Consider the following 19899-nt stretch of genomic DNA (forward strand, 5'->3'; position numbering starts at 1 on the left):
TTTTGTTTGTTTTTTTGCCAAAAAGAGCCCCAATTCCCTCACAACAGCCATAACGTCAATTTCTAGCTATGTACAGTGCTTTTAACAGCCCCCCCCAATACATGGGCCTTGGGGGGTGGGGGTGCAGGGGGTAGGCAGTGAAGGGGGCAGCTTTACGACCCTGAACCACATATAGAGACACTGTGGCAGATGGCCAAAAGTTTGTCAAAGAAATAGGTTTTAAGGAATTTCTTAAAAAAGGGAAGCAATTTAGAGCAGCAGAGAGAAATAGGGATGGAATCCTGGAACTTTGAGCCAAGGTAGCTGAAGGCAAATCTGGTGAAGTAATTAAAATTGGGGGCTTCTCAAGAGACCAGAATTACAGCAGAGTAGGTGCCTTGGAGGGTTATGGAGCTGAAGATTAGAGAGAGATAAGGGTGAATCTATGGAAGGACTTGAAAGTGAGAGTAAGAATGTTCAAGTTGAGGCATTACTTAACGAGGAATTGAAGTAAGTCAGCAAAGTCTAGGGTGATCAGTGAACTGCATTTGGTGTTAGTTGGAACACAGGAAACAGAAGTTTGGGTGAGTTTCCAGTTACAATAGTTATTAACTGATGAAATACTAGACTATGGGCTATAAGAAATGCAAATAATAGCCTCAGTAGTGTGCAACTAATTCCTCTATATTATTATCACTCCAATGTGTTAACATCAGTTTTGAAATTGATCCTGACCGCTTCGAGGGAGACTTGCATAAGTACCATAATGTCCCATCAGATCCTGCTTATTCAGGCTATTTAGCTAATTTATTTTCTAATAAGACTGCATAGGAATGATAGAATAGGTGCTTTTTATGTTAGGGAATGTTAGGGAATGGAATTGTTCATTAAACTATCTTTTGGTTAAGATGTAGCCCAAAGGGTTACACTACTAAGGCACTTGTTTGTAAATTTGTGATCAACTTCAGTTAATGCAAAGATGTTCTGTTCTTTTTTATTTTGCCATTTCATTTTCAGATCCTCACAGCAGAGTGTGCCTTACCATTAACAAAACAGAGGATCCGCTTAGTTCATACATTAATGCTAATTACATTCGGGTAAGTGCAATATTTAGAGGCACAGCTTGAAGGGGCTGGCTGAGCCAATCTTAAAAATGAATGTAACAATTACAATACAAGTATAACAATTATTGTGTTGCGATATGGAATTTCCATTTATTCAGCAGACCCTGGGCTACTTCCTGTGTAAGTTATGAAGTTATTTTCTTTAAAACAGGATGAGGTTATTTGCTGAGTCATTTATGATTGATGGGAAGGGTAAGTATTTGTCCCTATGTGCGATTTTCAGCGTTGCAGTTTATGCAGCACTGTTACATACTGTCTGTTTTATAGGTACTACTATGCTGATAGCAGGTGCTCTATATTAGCACATGGCCTGCATTATGTGTGATGACGTTAGTATGCCTCAATGACAAAATGTTGTGGGCAGGCTACATAGGACCCTTAAAAATGATCAAAATGGGGACTGCATCTGTGGTCATGAAGAATGAGTGCTGAAGGGGGTCCCATTATTCAAAAGAATTTAGCCTCTCAACCAAGTGGCTCCCTCCAAACCGGCTACCATTCCAACCTAGACACTGTCACAACAGTAATCCTCCTGCAATAGCCAGAAAATAGTCTTATGCATTGGGCACCAAACAATCCTTCACTGGCTGTTGCTGTTGAAAATCAGGCACTGACATTCCTTTTGCGTTATGATTGATAGCACAAGTATATTGTGTAAATTAGTGTTTTGCTCATCCCGTGTGTGCACTGCCTAAGTCAGCAGCGTTGTGCAGCAACCTTGTTGTCAGCCTTACAGAATATTGGCTTTCTCAGCAGCAAGGTTGTGCAAGAGCTGACAGTGAGACAAAACCGAGCCACCAGAACAAATTGTTTTCTTTGATTTGGTATGTAAAGTATCTGCACAACAACTGAACTCTATTATTTGCACAACTGATCCCGTGCTTTAGTTTCTGCTCTCTTCAACTCAAAGTACAGCTCAAGCAACTGTGTTTTCTTCCACCACTCCTTGTGACAGTAAGAGTATCAGCGATTCTCCTCACTGCATCACTGCAGGAGCATAGTGCAACTATGCTGTCATGTTTCTGCTTCTCTAGCACTGGTATTGAGTTGATAACTTTGTATGTTGCAGGGCTATGGAGGGGAGGAAAAAGTGTACATTGCCACTCAGGGACCAACTGTGAACACAGTGTCAGACTTTTGGACAATGATTTGGCAGGAGCGGTCAACCATTGTTGTCATGATCACAAACCTAGAGGAGAAGAATGAGGTACTATTACCACTATCAGCACCATAGACTTGGGCATTATTTTCAAATAGAGGAATGTGATTTTTTGATGAGAAAACATTAATTTGCACATATTATTGTCCAAATTTGTGTTTACTTTCTACTCACGATCATCTTATTTTGAAGTTGTTCTTATTGTCATCCCCTACAAGTCTTGGTTGCCTTCCAGTCTCATCTGTTCAAGTATTATTTCAAGAGCAAAATTCAATCAGTGTTCAAATGTTAAGATCATGCAACTTCTACTGAAAGGAGCTATAGATGCACAATTTCAGCACTGTCCATGATTACCACTTCCAAATGAACAGGGATTGTTCCTTCCTAACTGTTATGTCTCAGTGTACTTAGCATCCAACTATGATTGGTGATGAGAGTTATGTTTGAGATTCTTTGACAGTGACAGGGGCTGAAATACCTGGCAACGATCCCAGCCTTAACAATATGACACCCAAAAGAATTAACTGGTTGGACTTCTCTGCATGCCCTTAGTTAATCAGCCACCCAAAGCTGAAGGGAAGAAGCAGTTGGACAGCAAGTGGGCATGGCATGTTGTATAGCAGGGACCACAGAAACTGTCTCTGACAATCAGGTGAGTTTTATCGAGAGCAGGTGCAATGCCTGGCTCCACAATAGAACTCAATAAATGTAAAATAATTTTCCTACTTGAACTTTCGCTGATCCTGGGTTTTCCTTTCATGTCCTGGCGGGAAAGCCATAACAGGTAAATGACCATGGACCCAATTTGCATGTCCTTTCTTCTCTTTTTAGGAGAGTAGGTTAAAATTGGGGGTCTTCATTCAGTTCCATGGATGATTTTATTGGCTTACAGTAATGCAATTTCCACCAGGTGGGTGAGTTTAAATTCCCCCTCCTCACCTAAGTGCAAGAAAACCTTATAAATCAACTGCTATATTTTTCATTCATGGTACATTCCTGGGAGGGAATACAGTCTACTTCATTTTTTATTGGTTTCCTTTCCCCTCTCCTAAGCTACACTCTCCGAAAATGTACAGGTAGAGTGCTAGTTACAAGCCTCTGCCAACAAGACTCTTTGCAATGCTATTGACTCAAGATGGTGACAGAGGGAACAAGCCTGCATTGTTCACAAATAGCTAAAAATCTGAATATTTGTTAGCTATGGTAGCCCAAATATGTACCTCACTGACATGTGAGCTTAAGGTCTCTACAGAACAACACTTTTTCAGTGAATGAGAAATCTTACAAATAATCCCTTGTTGGCTCTTTTCAAAGAAAGATTGAATGATGAAGCAGCATTTTCTTACAATTAGGAGAAGAAGGGAGAGAAATTGGGGAGATTTAAAAGACCCGCAATTCACTTGAACTAAGTGATGGAAATTGCTAAGAGGATGTGAAACATTGCCTGAGAAGACAGCAACAATGATACAGAAGTTGAAAACAGCTAAGATGTTGAGAAATAATCTAAAAAAAAGAATAATTTTTCAATAATTCATTGAAAACTGAGTGCAGACTTTTCAAGTTGTGGTCTTTATATCATATAGAAATAAAATACATCCTGAGAAACTGCATTGCTGAAAACATTCTGTCTGTCAGCAACAGTTCCCAGCTTTCTATGAGTTCCCATTTAAATTCCCACTTCTCTCCTTACACTGATCTCTCCATCTTCAACCTTCATATCTTTACAGTCAGGTTTAAGGAAAGGAAAAGTGGTGAGAATTTTAACTTCACTAACCGACTGAAGTCTTGTGAGTAGTGTCCCTCTGAGATCTGCTGTTTTTGAATGCAACTTTTGGATGAGGGGTTTTCAATCAGAGTAGGGGAGAATCTGGATCTTAGTGAGCCACTCAGATGGGATCTTCTACGAGATGCATGGCCGGTCTTGACGTTAAGATAGAAATTTAAAAGCTCTTGGCAGAAGGTGGATGAGCTCTGAGAGAGGTAATTAGGGAAACAAGGTCTTAGTGGGAGGACATGTGGGGTACTGGAGGCTTTGGTGGGCAGCTCATAAGACTTGGGGTGAGAAATTGGAGCATCAGAGGTTTGGAGTCACAAAGTTCGAAGTCTCTGGAGAAAGTAAGTGATTGGAGGCCTCAGGAGAAAAAATGTGATCTTAGATGGAGATCAAAGGCCGTGTGGAGAAATTGGAGGAGCTGGTGTCCTTTCAAGTGCATAGTGTACCAAGCAGCTAAGTGCAAAGGCATTTTCTTCCTTAGCATTGAGGCATTGCCTCAATTTAGCTGACAGAATTCCAGAAGCATTTGAAATCTTGCTGGTCAGAGTTAAATTTTAAATTGGACGTACAAATGATACTCATTTCCTCATTACAATATTTAAAGTGCTCACCCATTTCTCAGGAGTGGCTGTATGCCTGCATTCTATCCCATTCTCCCACTCATTACAGTTGGAAGTGGGTAGGGTCAGGGTAAGTCAGGGTGAGAATTCAGGTTTCTAATGTATTAACTGCCTCCCAAACTCAACCCTGTTTTTGACATTAAAATTTCTCATCCCAATCTATCTCTCTCCTGGGCATTCTGCAGATTTCTGGTAGCAATAATTATTAACTTCAGACATTAAGCTATGTTCTTCATTTTCATGCATTATAAGTTTGTTGACAGATTTGAACATTATCCAGTGTATGCATGTGGATATCAAATGAGATGCATATAACTGTGGTACTTCTTTGATGACTTAGTAGTCTGCCATCCATGTTTGCAACCATCTCCCTGTACAACACTCATTAGGCATTCTTGAAGAGTTGAGTCCACACAATTAATGTTGCTGCAGTACTCCATGGAGGCAGTATTATAGCTGTGTTCAAATCCATATTTATCTAAATAAATGCACTTCCCAGCAAGAGCCATTAGTTAACAAGTAACAGGAATGGAAAGCCTGTTTTTTTTTCCACTTTATTATCACACTAATCAATAGTATGGAGTTTTACTTACTTACTCTCTTCCTGATAATGCTGACTTAGCACAGACCAGCAATTGAACCTGAGTCAATGAGTGGAAACCACTTCAAGCCAAATGATCTCACTAATAACCCAGCCAAGCCTATGTTCTTTTCCTGTACTAAGATCCCTAGTTCTCCCTTACCACAAATTAATAATTCAATACATTGAGGTGATGACTAGACCTTCCTGATCACTGAATATGGATGAGAAATCCCCTATTCGGGGAGGAAAAAACATATGTATTTGACAAAGCTTTCAGATTTCAAATCTGAGTTCTTAACTCTTCATGGTCTTCTGAGTCAACTGATATTTCTAAAATTCATTCCCCTGTTTCAGAAATGTACGGTGTATTGGCCTGAGGTTAAAGCCAATTACCAAGGAATCGAAGTGATCGTAAACAGTGTTCAACATGCAGATGACTACAGTTTGAGAAACATCACCCTAAAGGTGAAAAATATTCATTTCTGACTTCATTGTTGGATCAATAGTATTGATGAAAACATTTTCCATTGTTTTATATATTAGTAAGATTATCTTCTCTCTCTGACTGTTAAAAAAATTATTTGTCATTGTTTCTCACCCAAACTTATTTGTCTTTGCCTTCACATTGTGACAATTGTGGATATTAGGATTTAAGATTTTAAGTAATGAAGAGGGATTGGTATGCTTGGAATTCCAAAAGGGATTTGATAAAATTGCATATAACAGGCTTGTAGTAATGTTAAGCTCACAGAATAAAACAACAGTGGTGGGATGTATATAAAGGTGACAGAAAATGCAATATTGAAACTGAAGGCCTCAGGTCAAAGGCTTAGTCTTTACAATGCAATTGGATGTGGAATCTCGTTGGAAAGGTGGATGTGCTTCACATAAGTGGCAGGAAAAAACCTGTTAAGCATGCAAATAACTGCAATCTTACAGGAGCTTTCAGATTTTGCAAAGCTTGCATGGGGACTACAAACGTTAGAGCCTTTTCAAGTACAACAAGATGGTGAATTACAGAAAACGCTGGCTCTAAGCAGCAGCTATTGGCAGGGAGGGGCCATTGGTGTGGGCATTGGCAGAGGCTGTTGGAAGCGGAGAAAATGTTGTTAGCAGTATATGGGAGAGGAGGCCTGGAAATGGAGTGCTGCCATGTGTTAACAGCCTCACTCTCTCAGGTGTTAGGGTCTGATAAGGATGAGAGAGGGAGAAAGTTGTAATTACAGACAGCATCCATCTGCAGCCTGAGGACTAACAATAGCATCAGCTCAGGTGAGGTGGATGATCGCATTTAAGTTATGTATTAAGGTCTGCAGGTTTGTTACCCCACCACATATAAGTTTGCATTGCACATGTTTCCAATTTCAGGATGGTTCAGAGGAAAGACATTTAAAGCACTACTGGTACACATCATGGCCTGATCAGAAGACACCAGATAATGCTCGTCCACTTTTACAGCTGGTTCAGGAGGTGGAAGAGGCCAGACAGCAAGCTAAGAAGGACAATAGTGGACCAGTGATAGTCCACTGCAGGTACAAAGACAATTTTACACGATAATTTCAGATTCAAAAGTCATTGCACCATTTACAACTCTAAATCATCCTGTCTACTGGTCTTAAAACTATAGATCTTCTCCCCTGCATTCCCCAGCATTTAATAATCAAGATGGTGAGTCAGTCACTGCTTTCTCATTTGTGCCATCTTCTGTGTTTTTCATGGTGCTGTTCTGTTCTTTGGCCTTTACCTGCTTTTCTCAAAGTCAGAAAAGATCTCTAGCAATGTTTATTCAGTTGGATTCCCAGAGAAGAGAAGATTCTCAACCATATTCTTGTGTTTTTTTCATTTCATCTATTTGTTTTTTTAGTCATGTAAATTCTAGACTCTTTTGGTTTCTTGTGAATACAGATGTTTACATCATTCTCTTGCTATTATATTGCAGTGCTGGCATTGGAAGGACAGGCTGTTTCATTGCCACCAGCATCTGTTACAGAGAGCTAAAATATGCTGGTGTAGTTGATATACTGAGGACAACCTGTCAGCTAAGGATAGACAGGTCAGTGGACTCATTCATTTAAAGCTGTAAAACGCATTCCATGTTATAAAGCAGACATTACAACAAGCCGACTGATTGGCGTGTGCAGATTACAGACACACAGCAGACAAACCGACAGGCAGAGTCGCAATATTATGTACACATTGCATTAGAGATCTTTACAGGGAAATGCTCTGAAAGGCAAGATACACAACAACATTCCCTCAAGCTGTAAAAGAAAGTTTACATTTTTACAGAGGCTAATGAGTCTATGAGTCTCTATAACAAGGTGCATGATCCCACAATATCAAGTCTGCGCTCTACAGTAAATTGAATGGAAACATGTGTGACTTAGTATTATAAGAACCATATTCCACACTTTTGGAGATTGCAGCATGCTGTGAATGTCAGGCACAGCATAACTGATAGTGTATAGAAATTCCCTTCGTCCATCTGTACAATTCTGTCTGGGGAAATTATAACTTTCCTCATGATGTGACAGAATGTCTCATTACTTTGTTTCTCAAAATGGTTTAAAAGTCCTAAATAAATAAACTTTGAAAGATTTTCTATGTTAACAAGTACTTAATTTGTTAGAGTCCTGCATAGAGACACAGTTGCCAACAGAGACGGGTATGAGTAATTAGAATAACAACATTTGTTCATGTGAACAGTTATGGCTTGTAGGTGGCTCACTTTCTCAGTAGAAGGTATGTTTTGTTTTGTGTAACAATTATTTCATTTTGTGAGTCAAGCTGGAAGGTAAATATAAAGAACGTATATAGGGTGAAAGTTCCATAGGGTAGCTGTTATCAGTTGTTTTATATTTTATTTTAAAGAAACATGATCTCAGAATCAAACATAGTCAGAAACAATTTATTACATTCTGAGTTCATCCTTGCCACTCGGACTTTCAAGCTTTTATAAATAGTAATTGTTTATACACAGATTTATCAAGTACAGTGGATTAGAGAAAGAAAAATTATTTCATTCATTTCATAAAGTATGAGCCCAGAAAATGGATGATGCTGTGCCCACCTTGCAAGTGTAAAGATAACACAAGAATATCCAACGTTCTGATAATATACTTGCAGACACTGAGCCAGAAATGCACCATTTGTCTTAAGCACCAAATCATATGCAAACAAAGCCTGATGGCAGCATAACATCCCTTAATACGAATAAACTGTTTGAGACTCATGTTAGATTGAACTGGCCTGATCACAGATGCCTAGAAATCAAGGTGTGCATTCTACCACTCCAGGGGGCCTTTATCACTACAGGGTGCCATTAAAGAGAATTTTGCAACATTGTTTTTCTTTGTAAGCAAGAGCTGCTATCAACCAGCACTTACTACTCGCTCAATTAACACCCCCTCTTTGTCCTGATTGCTAAACCATCTTTTTCCTAGTTATACCCTCCTTCCTGACTACTTATTCGCTCCTGGTCCACTACACTCACAATTGGTCCTCTGCTCTTCCGGGGCTTACTAAAGTAAGCCAATCGTACAGTCGGTGGGTCACTGTTTCTTGTAAATGCACCAACCAGTCCCAAATTAAAATGCAATCAAGATCTTGTTAATGCCATAGGGCCCCAATTTTCCCGTTTGTTTTAACATGAAACCAACACCTACTTTGAGTCCCCTTTCAAAATGCATTTATCTACATTGACATTAATGCCAGATAATAATGCTATTGACACCAGACAGAAGCAAGACACAATTGATCCCTTATAAATTTGTGTCCTTCTGTATTTTTTTGTTGTGCTGAAAATGAATAAAACAAGGAATTCAAGATGGAGATCAGGAAGTGACGTAAAAAGAATATCATGAGTCTTGGGCATTTGTGTCATGGCCAAAATTTATTACTGTCCCTTTGACCTTTTGAGACTGAGTAACTTGCCACTACCACATTGCTAGAGTCACATATGTAAGCTAAATAAGGATGGCAGTTTTCCTTCCCGAAAGGATGTTTTTGTAACTTTCAATGACAGTTTCATGTCCATGAGATTAGTGTTATATTCCAAATGTATTTATTGACATAAATTCCATCAGCTGCTGTAGTGTGATCCGAATGAATGTCTCCATAAAATTACCCTGAGCGAGTCTGGATTCCAAGTTTGGTGACATTCCCATTGTGCTATGACCTCCTTCATGGCCAAACAAGGCTCAGGGTGAACAGAAGGCCTAATGCTAGGAAGCGCCAGTTTGAGTATGCCTTTGTAAATTCCCAAAGGATCATTCTGTCAGCTGAAATGAGTTACCCAGCACTTTGGACAATACCTTCAAAATGCTCTATACTGAGTTGCAGCCTACATAGTTAGAATCCCTACAGTGTGAAAACAGGCCATTTGGCCCAACAAGTCCACACTGAACTTCTGAAGATTATCCCACCCAGACCCATTCCCCTATACCTATTACTCTACATTACCCCTGACTGATGACAATCTTCTAGAACATATTATGATCCTTTAATGTTTTCTCATACTGTAACAGGATCCACATTATTCTGATCTACTGGGAGTGGGCTAGCAGTATGAGCATGGGGCTTAAAATCAGATGACATATCAGAAGGCATCACTTATGACTGCTATCTTCATCTCCACCCCTGATTTGATGATCATGGACACTCTACTCCACTTGCCAGGGCCTGCTTAAGCGACCCCACCAAAACCACTCCAACTCACAAGTGCAGTCCTACGGTGGCGAATCTGTGGTGCTGGAAAAACACATTAGGTCAAGCAGTATTCGAGGAGCAGGATAATCGATGTTTTGGAAGGGCTTTTGCCCAAAACGTTGATTTTCCTGCTCCCCTGATGCTGCCTGACCTGCTGTGCTTTTCCAGCACCACAGTCTCGAGTCTAATCTCCAGCATCTGCAGTCCTCACTTTGGTGCAGTCCTATGGTGGCCCCCATTCCCAGTAACACAGTTGAGACTAGATGGCTGCTGCCTATCTGAATGGCTGGCAGGAAGGAGAGCAGTCTCTTAAATTGAGGAAAACTGTGACATTAATCTCTTCCAAGCCTGATGACCATGATGTCAGGTCAAGGCCTCTACTCCACCTTTTCAGCCTCGTTCAGCCAGGATATCTGAGTTTATTTTTTCAAATAAATTAGATGGATTGTGGATGCTGACAGGAATCTGACATAACGTGAATGTTGTGTTGTTTCTCAGGGGAGGCATGATCCAGACATGTGAGCAGTACCAGTTTGTGCACCATGCCCTGAGTCTGTGTGAGAGACAGCTATCTCAACAAGCAGAGGAATAACTGACAGCCTGGCAACCAAGCAGCCATGGACCAAAGTGGCACAAAAGTGTTGACTCTCTACCAATATGTTTTCATGTCATTTGTCAAACAAGCTGATGCTAACTGTGTGGGTATGTGGTTTACAAACAGAATGGTTCATTGTCACTGAAGTGGACATCATGAATGTTAGTGTCTGAGTCATTTCATTTTTAAAGAACAACTTTTCAATTCATGCAGTTGTGGAGAAGTTAAACAATCATAAGTGTGTATATCTGTGTTCATGCCTGAATAGATAGATGTCTGTCACTCTCTCAGGAGTTGCAAGTAATTCACTTCAGTTTCTAAAGCAACATTTTACATTGCCAAGATCACTGATATTCTCCCTCCACTGGATCACATATATCGGTTTACATATGACATACAGCACAGAAATAGGCCATTTAGCCCAAGCAGTACATGTGGGGATTATGCTATGTGCAATGTGAGGCATTCAGTTAGATATTGAATTCCCAATACACTGTCTGAAAATCAGGGAGTTCTTTCATCCAAGCTTCCTTCCACAAACTCCACCAAAAACAAACTGCATTTTCAACTCAGCATGTTGTGGGAAATTGTTGTGTATGTAATTGCTGTGTGTGTTTGGGTTATTTATGAAAATCAGGATGAGGTGTTATGTAAGTTTAAATTCTTTTCTTTCGACTTCACTTACTTTGGTAAAACAGATTTTGAAATCTCTAATGAGAGGAATTAACTTTTACTTTTGAAAGTATAATTATAAAAACGATTTTAATTCAATCTATTTTATTACACATTGTATGCCAGAAAATTGATTGAATGGCATTTTTATGTACATTGAAGTTCTAAATGCTTGTGTATTTTGTTGTCAGGGTAACTGTTTTCTCTTTGAGCTAAGCACCACTTTTGGCTAAGGGAATGGTTGAGTTATACATATCAGAGTCTTGTTATTTGTTGTTGTTTTATCCAAATTATTACATTCTTCACATGTTATTTTGGAACTATCTGTCCAGAGTGCAATGACTCTTCTGTCATTTTATCAAGTTGAAACATGTGGAAGTTTGTAGAAAGTAAACTAAATATCTTCTATAGGCACCCATATTATGATTTTAGTCCAAACTGATATCGTATTAAAAATTATTGCAGGGTGATATGCTTTGAACTATAGCTTTGATCCCATCCCCAATCCCAGACACATACATGAGGTTGTGTTAGTCTGGAGGAAGAATCACAGATAACCAAAGCAATGTTGGAAGACATGGCCATCCATTGAAACCATTGAAGGTGAAGGGAATTTTGAAGGGTAGTGATTTGTTTTATTGTTGGTGTTGGCTTGCCTGCAGTTATTCCAGATGATTTGGGGTTCTGATAAAAGATAGATTAAAACATTCAAACTGAGTAGAATACAGCTAAAATAATAAATGTATCACAAATACATGAGTATGTTGCCTTTTAATGTGGGGTGAGCTCTGTAGCCCTGTTATGGTGGACAAAGAGAAATAACTCATTACTAGAGATCCGTAGACATATTCCTCAGAGAGTAACTGCAGTTATTGGGAAGTCTTCATAGCTTATCACCAGGGAAAGTATAACATTTCAGTTTGATAAGTGATAAGACTCATGTCTCAACTTGATGGCCACTGCTCATGACAACAAAACTCCAGCTATTTGTTTGATTAAAAATTTGGGGTGAAAGTACAACTTTGAAATAGCAATGTTTCAACAATTTTAGAGAATTTAGATGCCAAAATAAAGTTTGAGGAAGGGATATTCTGTTCAATCCCCCTTTTGTGTTGACTTTAAACTTACAAAACATATATTAGTTTCCAATGTCCTTTGTGTCAAAATATGAAGGTCACACTGAAATTAACAATAGGGATGTATTTACTGAATTTTTGAGAAATTATCTTGTGATCCAATCCATCAATAATACAGGATGGTGTATATTAAAACTTGTACTGCATGACTGGAGCAGTGTCAGAGTTATTATCGGTAGTAATTCTGAAATATAACTTAGCATTTGTTACAATAAGGTTTCAAAGGTATGGCCCATTGTTATTTCATTTGTATGATTATGGTTCAAATTCGGGCCAGAACAAAAGATTGAAAGCTTGGACCTTGAGTTTGGTGGTCAAGGCACTGGAGAATCAGGAGGTGAGTTACTCACTGCAGGAGGCTCCTACAGGAAAACAAGTCAAAATGCTTAAGCACAACTGTCCTTCATTAACAAAAATTGGAAATGTCATTAAGTGAAACCCATAGGAGGGTTGATATGGGAAATGGAAAAACGATATTGGTGCAGTATATGGCATTCGTATCAAGTTGAGAGTAGGATGTATTTTTGGATAATATACAAGAAGCTTTAAGCTGATGAAGACTCTGGTGATGAATCATTGGATGATAATTAGGCTGATGAAGAGTCAACTTGTGCAGATCAGACTCACTCCACAGATGCTGCTTGACCTGCTATGATTTCCAGCGTTTTTAGTTTTCAATACAAGAAATTTTAAGCTGATTTTACCCATGCTGTATCTGAGCTGGGAATAGTTGATGTTGATTCTTGGTGTGAGTTCAACAGTAATTCAATTATCAACATTCATGGCCACCATCTTGAACTTTAGCAAGAAAACTTACGATAAAAGGAATAGATAAGTAACCTTCATGCTAAATATGCAGCAATCTCTTCAGATAATTATCTCCTAGAGATGAAGCTGATGTGAAGAATTGCCATCTTAGCTAATATTAGGCAGTTTTCAATGAAAAGATTCCCTTTTTCTTATTCATTCTTGGGATATGGGCATAGCTGCCAAAGCCCATGTTAAACTAGCCTTGAGAAGATGCTGGTGAGCTGGCATCCTTGGTGTGTAGATGCACCCTTAGTACTGTTAGGGAGGGAGTTCAGGTTTTTGACGCAACAACAGTGAAGAAATAGCATTCCAGTTGCAAGGCAGGATGATGTGCAGCATGGAAGGGAACCTGCAGATGACTGATGTTCATGCATCTACCGCCTTTGTCTTTCTGGTGGTAGAGGTCACAGGTTTCAAAGATGCTGTCTAAGGAGCCATGTTGAGCTGTTGTTGATGGTACACTGTGCTGGTGGTGGTGAAAGAAGAGAATGTGGAACGAGCTGTTTTGTCCTGTATGGTGACATTTTTGTATTTTTGAGAATTGATACAGCTGCATCCATCCAAGCAATTGGAGAGTATTCCATCACACGTCTGGCTTGTACCTTGTGTATGGTGGTCAAGGCAATGGAGAATCAGGAGGTGAGTTACTCACTGCAGAATTCTAGCCTTTTACCTGCTCTTGTAGTGACAGTTTGTGTATGGCAGATCCAGTTCAGTGTTTGGACAATGGTAATCCCCAGAATGTTGACAGGGAAGAATTCAGTGACAGTAATGATAAGGTGCATTGGTTAGATTCTCTTTTGTTGGAGCTAGACATTGCCTGGCACTTGTGTGGCATGAATGATCCTAGCCACTTGTCAGCCTGGATATTGTCCAGGTCTTGCTCCATATGAAAATGCTTCAGTCTCTGAGGAGTTGTGCATGATGCTGAATATTGTGCAATCATCAGCAAATGTCTCCACTTCTGACCTTATGTTGGAAAGAAGATCGTTGATGAAGCAGCTAAGGATGGTTAGGTCTAGAAAATCATCCTGAGGAACGTCTGTAAGTAAAGATCTGGGGCTGAGACGTATCTTCAACAGCTAGAAACATCTTCCTTTGTATTAGCAAACTATGGAGAGGTTTCTTCCAATTCTCTAGGCTAGGCCTTTCCTGACGAAGGGCTTTTGCCCAAAATGTCGATTCTCCTGCTCCTCGGATGCTGCCTGACCTGCTGTGCTTTTCCAGCACCGTATTCTTGACTTCCTCCAATTCCCACTGACTTCAGTTCTGCTCATGTGCCAACTCGTAATTAGGCAAGGCAACCACTAGCACGAACAGAGGAACCAAAACAATTAGTTGTAAAATATATGTTTGTGGCAATTTGATGAAAAAAAAATCATGTTTCTCAGTTTGAATAATGCTACTCTATCAAATAGTTGACAGACAAATAGAAAAAGTTTACAAAGGTGTTTGGCAATGATTGCAATGTTAATTGCAACAGATATATCTTTGAATAAATTATAACCAAATAAAGTGTGTATTTTGAGTTACCATTATGACTATAAAATCTTTAGAAAAATTCAGCATCTTAAAGTTTTCAGTGTCTGATAATTGCATCTATCTAAAGTCTGACTTTAATTTCTATCATGTCAGCCTTTGCAGAATTTACTTTGCATTTCTATGAATCTCCATTTTCTGCTAAATGCTCTCCTTTTAAATTTTTTTAATATTTGTAGGTAAAAGGAAATTAAAATTTCCCTGGAGAGCACTTCTATGGATTAACTATTTGCTCACTAAAATGATGTTTCCACAAATTAGTTATCAACAGACCTTCTTTCAAGGATGGGCATGCCATCCAGTTTTACTGACCTGAATAAATGAAACAGATCGTCATGATCAATTTATCTAGTTCCTTCTGAGTCCTAAAAATAGCAATCACATCTCCTAATGTATCTTTTCTTTGATCACTTCCTATAATCCAATCTTTCCATTCCTGAATCATTCAATATTAGTACTAATCTGCACAGAACGTTTTACAGATATCAACTTTAGAGGTCCTGGGTGAGTGATGCTGTAAACATTATTATTACTGTCACACTTCCTCACAACACACGCTGTAATCCCCAGGACAGATTAAAAATGACTAGACAACTTTGGCTTCACTGTAAATTGATAACATTGACCACATGATCCCCATTTCAGTTACTAATCTGTGCAGAGTTTGCCAAACTCAACTACAATGACAATGATGATAATGCCTAAGTTAAGAAAGAATGAAAGATAGAAATGTTGTGTTGCAATCTCATCTCCTTAACTCCAGTCTTTTCGTAACACTTTTTTTGTTAGGAACTTGCAGAGCCAATTTTTGTAAACAGTTCACCAGAAAAATAATACTTAATATAAAATTAATAAACCAAACAAAAATAGTTTGGAAAATTATAGGCAATGCATCTACAATTTTCTGATTTACACTTGCAGAGGTCTACCAAGCTGCTATAGATTGAAAACTCAGTAGATCCACCCCATATAATTGATCTGTTTTGTGTTAACGCTGTCTCTAGCCTGTAACAGTCTGCTTATTTCTTACTCTGTAACTCTTTCTGATCATTGTCTCTGCCCTTCTATTTCTCGTTCATTCTTTCTTATTTCAGAGAGTAACAGCTAGCAGGAGTTCAAGTCTGACATATAGGTTTGTAAGCTTATGAAGTCATCTAAAACATCAACAATCCCTGAAGGCAAGAACTCCTATGGATATTGGGTGAAGATAGGATCTAATGATTAAACTGTGTTGATCCAACTCTGATGATTAAAAGAGCTGCTGAGTTCAACTTCAAACAAAATCACTTGAACATAGGGCATCTAATTCCATTTGCAACTGTAGCCCAGCAAGAGTTAGCTCAGGTAAGCAATTAGAGGTTTCTATCCCAGATAAGTTTAGATTTCTAGTAGATACCTCATGAGATGTTCAAGTGGAATTCAAGATGACCTCTGAGAAAGGAAACAATAATCCAACCTGTGACACTCACTCTTGCTCTAGCAAATGTCAGTGGGATTGATTTTTAAAAAGTGCTGGTATTGTTGGTGTGCTGATTCGAGTGGTGCTGGAAAAGCACAGCAGGTCAGGCAGCATCCGAGGAGCAGGAAAATCGATGTTTCGAGCAAAAGCCCTTCATCAGGAATGAGGCAGGGAACCTCCGAGGTGGAGAGATAAATGGGAGGGGGGTGAGGCTGGGGAGAAGGTGGCTAAGAGTACTATAGGTGGATGGAGGTGGGGATGAAGGTGATAGGTCAGAAAGTTGGGTGGAGTGGATAGGTGGGAAGGAAGATTGGCAGGTAAGACAGGTCATGAGGATGGTGCTGAGCTGGCAGGTTGAAACTGGGGTAAGATGGGGGGGGGGGAGGGGAAATGAGGAAACTGGTGAAGTCCACATTGCTGGTGTGGACTTCCACTAAAGAACAAACAGAGCAAACTCATCATTTAACAGTTTTGGGTCATGCACCCCCATATATTAACCTCTGCCATTCACACCTACTGTACATCAATCAAAATACTTACATCTTGTTCCATCAGTTTGTGCCACCCACATCCATCTTGTTCCAGCCACTGGTGGCATCATAAACAATCAGCATTGATTTGTTTATAGACTGGGCCAGCCAGTGCATTTACACCAGCACCAATCAATGCCATTCATACTTGCTAAATATCTGCAATAATGACATAATTACCTGCACAGCATCACTTACAGCCTTTATCTATAAACCTGTGCCAGTCATCTCCAGCAGCTTTAAAAACTGACATAAAATGTAAAAACACTACTCAGTGCAGTACTAAGTTACCCATTGTCTTTTAGAAAAGAATTTACACTGGGAACATTTTTCCTGAAGAAGAGTAGGGAGTTGTCCTGAGTGCTAACATTTTTCATTGGGGCAAAATCAGATTAACTAACCATTTATCGTGTTTACTGTGTGGCACCTCGAGGTGCATAGAATTGCTGTTACACTTCAAAACTCAAAACTAGCTGGTTGTGTCATTCATTGAAACACTCCAAGATGATGACAAATGTTAAATAAATGCATGACTTTTGCTTATGTAAGAATATGTTAAGTCTATCTTTCCTTTGCTGGGGGTTGAAGGAGAATGTGGATTCTGATTACTGACAGGTAACAGAGACCGATGTTAGTTGTATTGTCCTAGCTGTTCCTAAGCCTCCCTACCATTTATGTTGTCCAGGTTGTGTATGAACTCACTTGCTGAAATCTTCACTTCAAGAATTTGAACGGTTTTGAACTCCTATTCCTAAAGCTGTTGAAACTGCATATTACAATTTTCACAATAACAAAGGACTTGAGAAACTATTTTACATTGTAGCAAATTATTTTTGTACTCTGCTGTAGTTTATTCAGATGTATTGTTACTACTGAACCCTGTTCACATGTTAATTCTTGTATTTGCTGTATCCTGCTTGTCATTCCTATGGTGTGTTTGTAATTAAATGTGAGCAGAAAATTTAGTCTGAACAGATTAATTTCCAGTTTTTCAGTCACTTGAATTAGAGTTAGAATTAGAATCCCTACAGTGTGGTAAAAAGGCCCTTCGGCCCAACAAGTCCACACCGACCCTTCCCCTATATTTACCCCTGACTAATAACCTACATAATGGGCAACTTAGCATGGCCATTAATGGGCAATTCACCTAACTTGCACATCTCTGGATCGTGGGAGGAAACCAGAGCACCTGGAGAAAACCCACACAGATATGGAGAGAATGTGCAAACTCCACACAGACAGTCACCCGAGACTGGAATCGAACACAGATCCCTGGTGCTGTGAGGCAGCAGTGCGAACCACTGAGCCTGCCATGCCACCCCTGAGCTTGTACCAGTTGCATATCTTCAGCTCTGAGGAAACATAACTTCTTCATGGGTCTTCCCTATATTTGCTCTTTCAGGTAAAGTTAGAAGACATGAACTACTTAAGAACTGGGTTGCTGTGAGTATGTTCCTCAGATTAAAAAGAATAGCTGATATCTGCTGAGTTCTGATCAGCAGTCACTTGAAGTGGATCTAAATTAATTACTTCAACTTTGAGCAGAGAACTTCACTAACAAACTTGGTATGAGAAGAGATTAGGAAAAAAGTCCAGAGTATCAGATCCACAGATCAAATAAAATAAATAACAGATAAAACAATTATTGCTGTATCAAAAAAATCTTTAAAATGATCTGGATAGACCTGTGAATGGTTTATGATAAGAAAAAACTTTGTTGGATGGGATAAGTTTGAATCTCAAATTCATAATTACTCTTTATGGAAGGATCAGTTTGTTTACTTTTCACAGAAGTACTGGGAACATGATAATTGCAACAAAGACTCTTTAAAGTTGGATTTCCTCTAGTACATCACTGCACTTGAATCTGACCTAAATTTTACTTCCTCTTTGTACTCCAGCAAACAATGGCAATTTACCGTTCTGCCACCCAAGTGTATGAAAATTGTTATTGGTAGAGAGGTGGCGCAAAGTGATTGTGGTCCCAGGGGCCCAGCGGAACGTCAAATTATGTTCATTTTTAGTATAAGAAATACCAGTGATGGAAAAAAACTTACTCTCGAAAGATCCCTTATCTGCAGATTACAAAAGTTACACATATAATTTCAGAATGTTACTGTTCTTTGCTAACTGCCTCCTCCTCCCTTAGTGCAAAATAATGTTGGCCATCAATAGTAAACTTTACTTCCTCAAGGAAACTGGCACAGCCCCCAAAAGGGCTAAGACTTCATAGACAGTGCTGAATATAAGTCCATAAAATGTAAAAATAACTAGTTATACTAAAATTGCCATAGAATGGATTGGTAACTTGAAGTTCAGGTATATCCAAGACCCGTTCACTTCTTTAGTTTAAAAAGAACCCTGAAGTATAATAAGGCCGGAAGAAGAATAATGCTTAAGTCACAACATACGTGTCATTGCCTAGCCCATATGACCTGAGACATATTAGAATATTTAGACAAATTAATAAATTTCACAAATGACTGAAAAGCATGAAATTAATTTACTGGAGTGTTTTTAGTATGTGGCATGTTATATGTTTAATAGGAACAAATAAGGTCTTAGTCTCACTTTTACAAGCTTAGTTTACAAAAGACCAAGAGGATGTTGGCATTTCTAAGAGCCTCATTCAATATGATGCAATGTCAAATTATTTGATGTAACTTTTTAATAAAAAGTGATGGAGGTGTTTAGGAATTTTAATAAAGAATTCATTGACTTATAGATTTCTAATGTTTTATTTCATTAGCAACCAAGTTTTCCAAATGGTTGACTTTGCAGCTACAATGAAGACAAAAGACATAATTTCAAGGAATATCTGCTCAATCATGCACCTTACTTATGTTGAGTATATTGTTATATTTCCTTAATATCTGGAGTCAGTTCTGCTACAATGCGATAGATCCATTCTCATACGATCCCATGTTATAAGAAAAGCACGTAATAGCAGCACCATTTAAACTAATGGGGCCCGAATTGTGTTAGAACCAATACGTGCTTTAAAAGTTAGCACTTTAGCAACAGTGTCCCCAATTCATCAATCACATTGTCGCGAATTTGCATTTATGAAATGTGCATTAAAGCAGAATGACCTGTATTCATCTATATATGTTTCTCACTTAAACCGTATTTCTGTATTATATTTTGACCATATTATCTATTGTTAACTTTTAGCAAGTCCTGCGTACTCACCTCCAACCCACTTGTGACCT

The 19899-nt window shown here is 38.9% G+C and overlaps 1 protein-coding gene across 3 annotated transcripts in view; it reads left to right on the forward strand.

Moving 5' to 3' along the window:
- Positions 1–13953, forward strand: part of ptpn5 (protein tyrosine phosphatase non-receptor type 5) — a 120570-nt gene extending 106617 nt beyond the window's left edge. For all 3 annotated transcript variants that reach the window (XM_043706133.1, XM_043706134.1, XM_043706135.1), the window contains exons 8-13: positions 997–1076; positions 2173–2310; positions 5594–5704; positions 6608–6771; positions 7179–7292; positions 10445–13953. In XM_043706133.1, the coding sequence (XP_043562068.1) occupies positions 997–1076; positions 2173–2310; positions 5594–5704; positions 6608–6771; positions 7179–7292; positions 10445–10538 (701 nt within the window). In that variant the 3' untranslated portion in view covers positions 10539–13953. The remainder of the gene's footprint in view (positions 1–996; positions 1077–2172; positions 2311–5593; positions 5705–6607; positions 6772–7178; positions 7293–10444) is intronic.
- Positions 13954–19899: the final 5946 nt, after the last annotated feature.

Source organism: Chiloscyllium plagiosum, chromosome 16 (genome assembly GCF_004010195.1).
Source record: "Chiloscyllium plagiosum isolate BGI_BamShark_2017 chromosome 16, ASM401019v2, whole genome shotgun sequence".
NCBI classification, from domain to species: Eukaryota; Metazoa; Chordata; class Chondrichthyes; order Orectolobiformes; family Hemiscylliidae; genus Chiloscyllium; species Chiloscyllium plagiosum.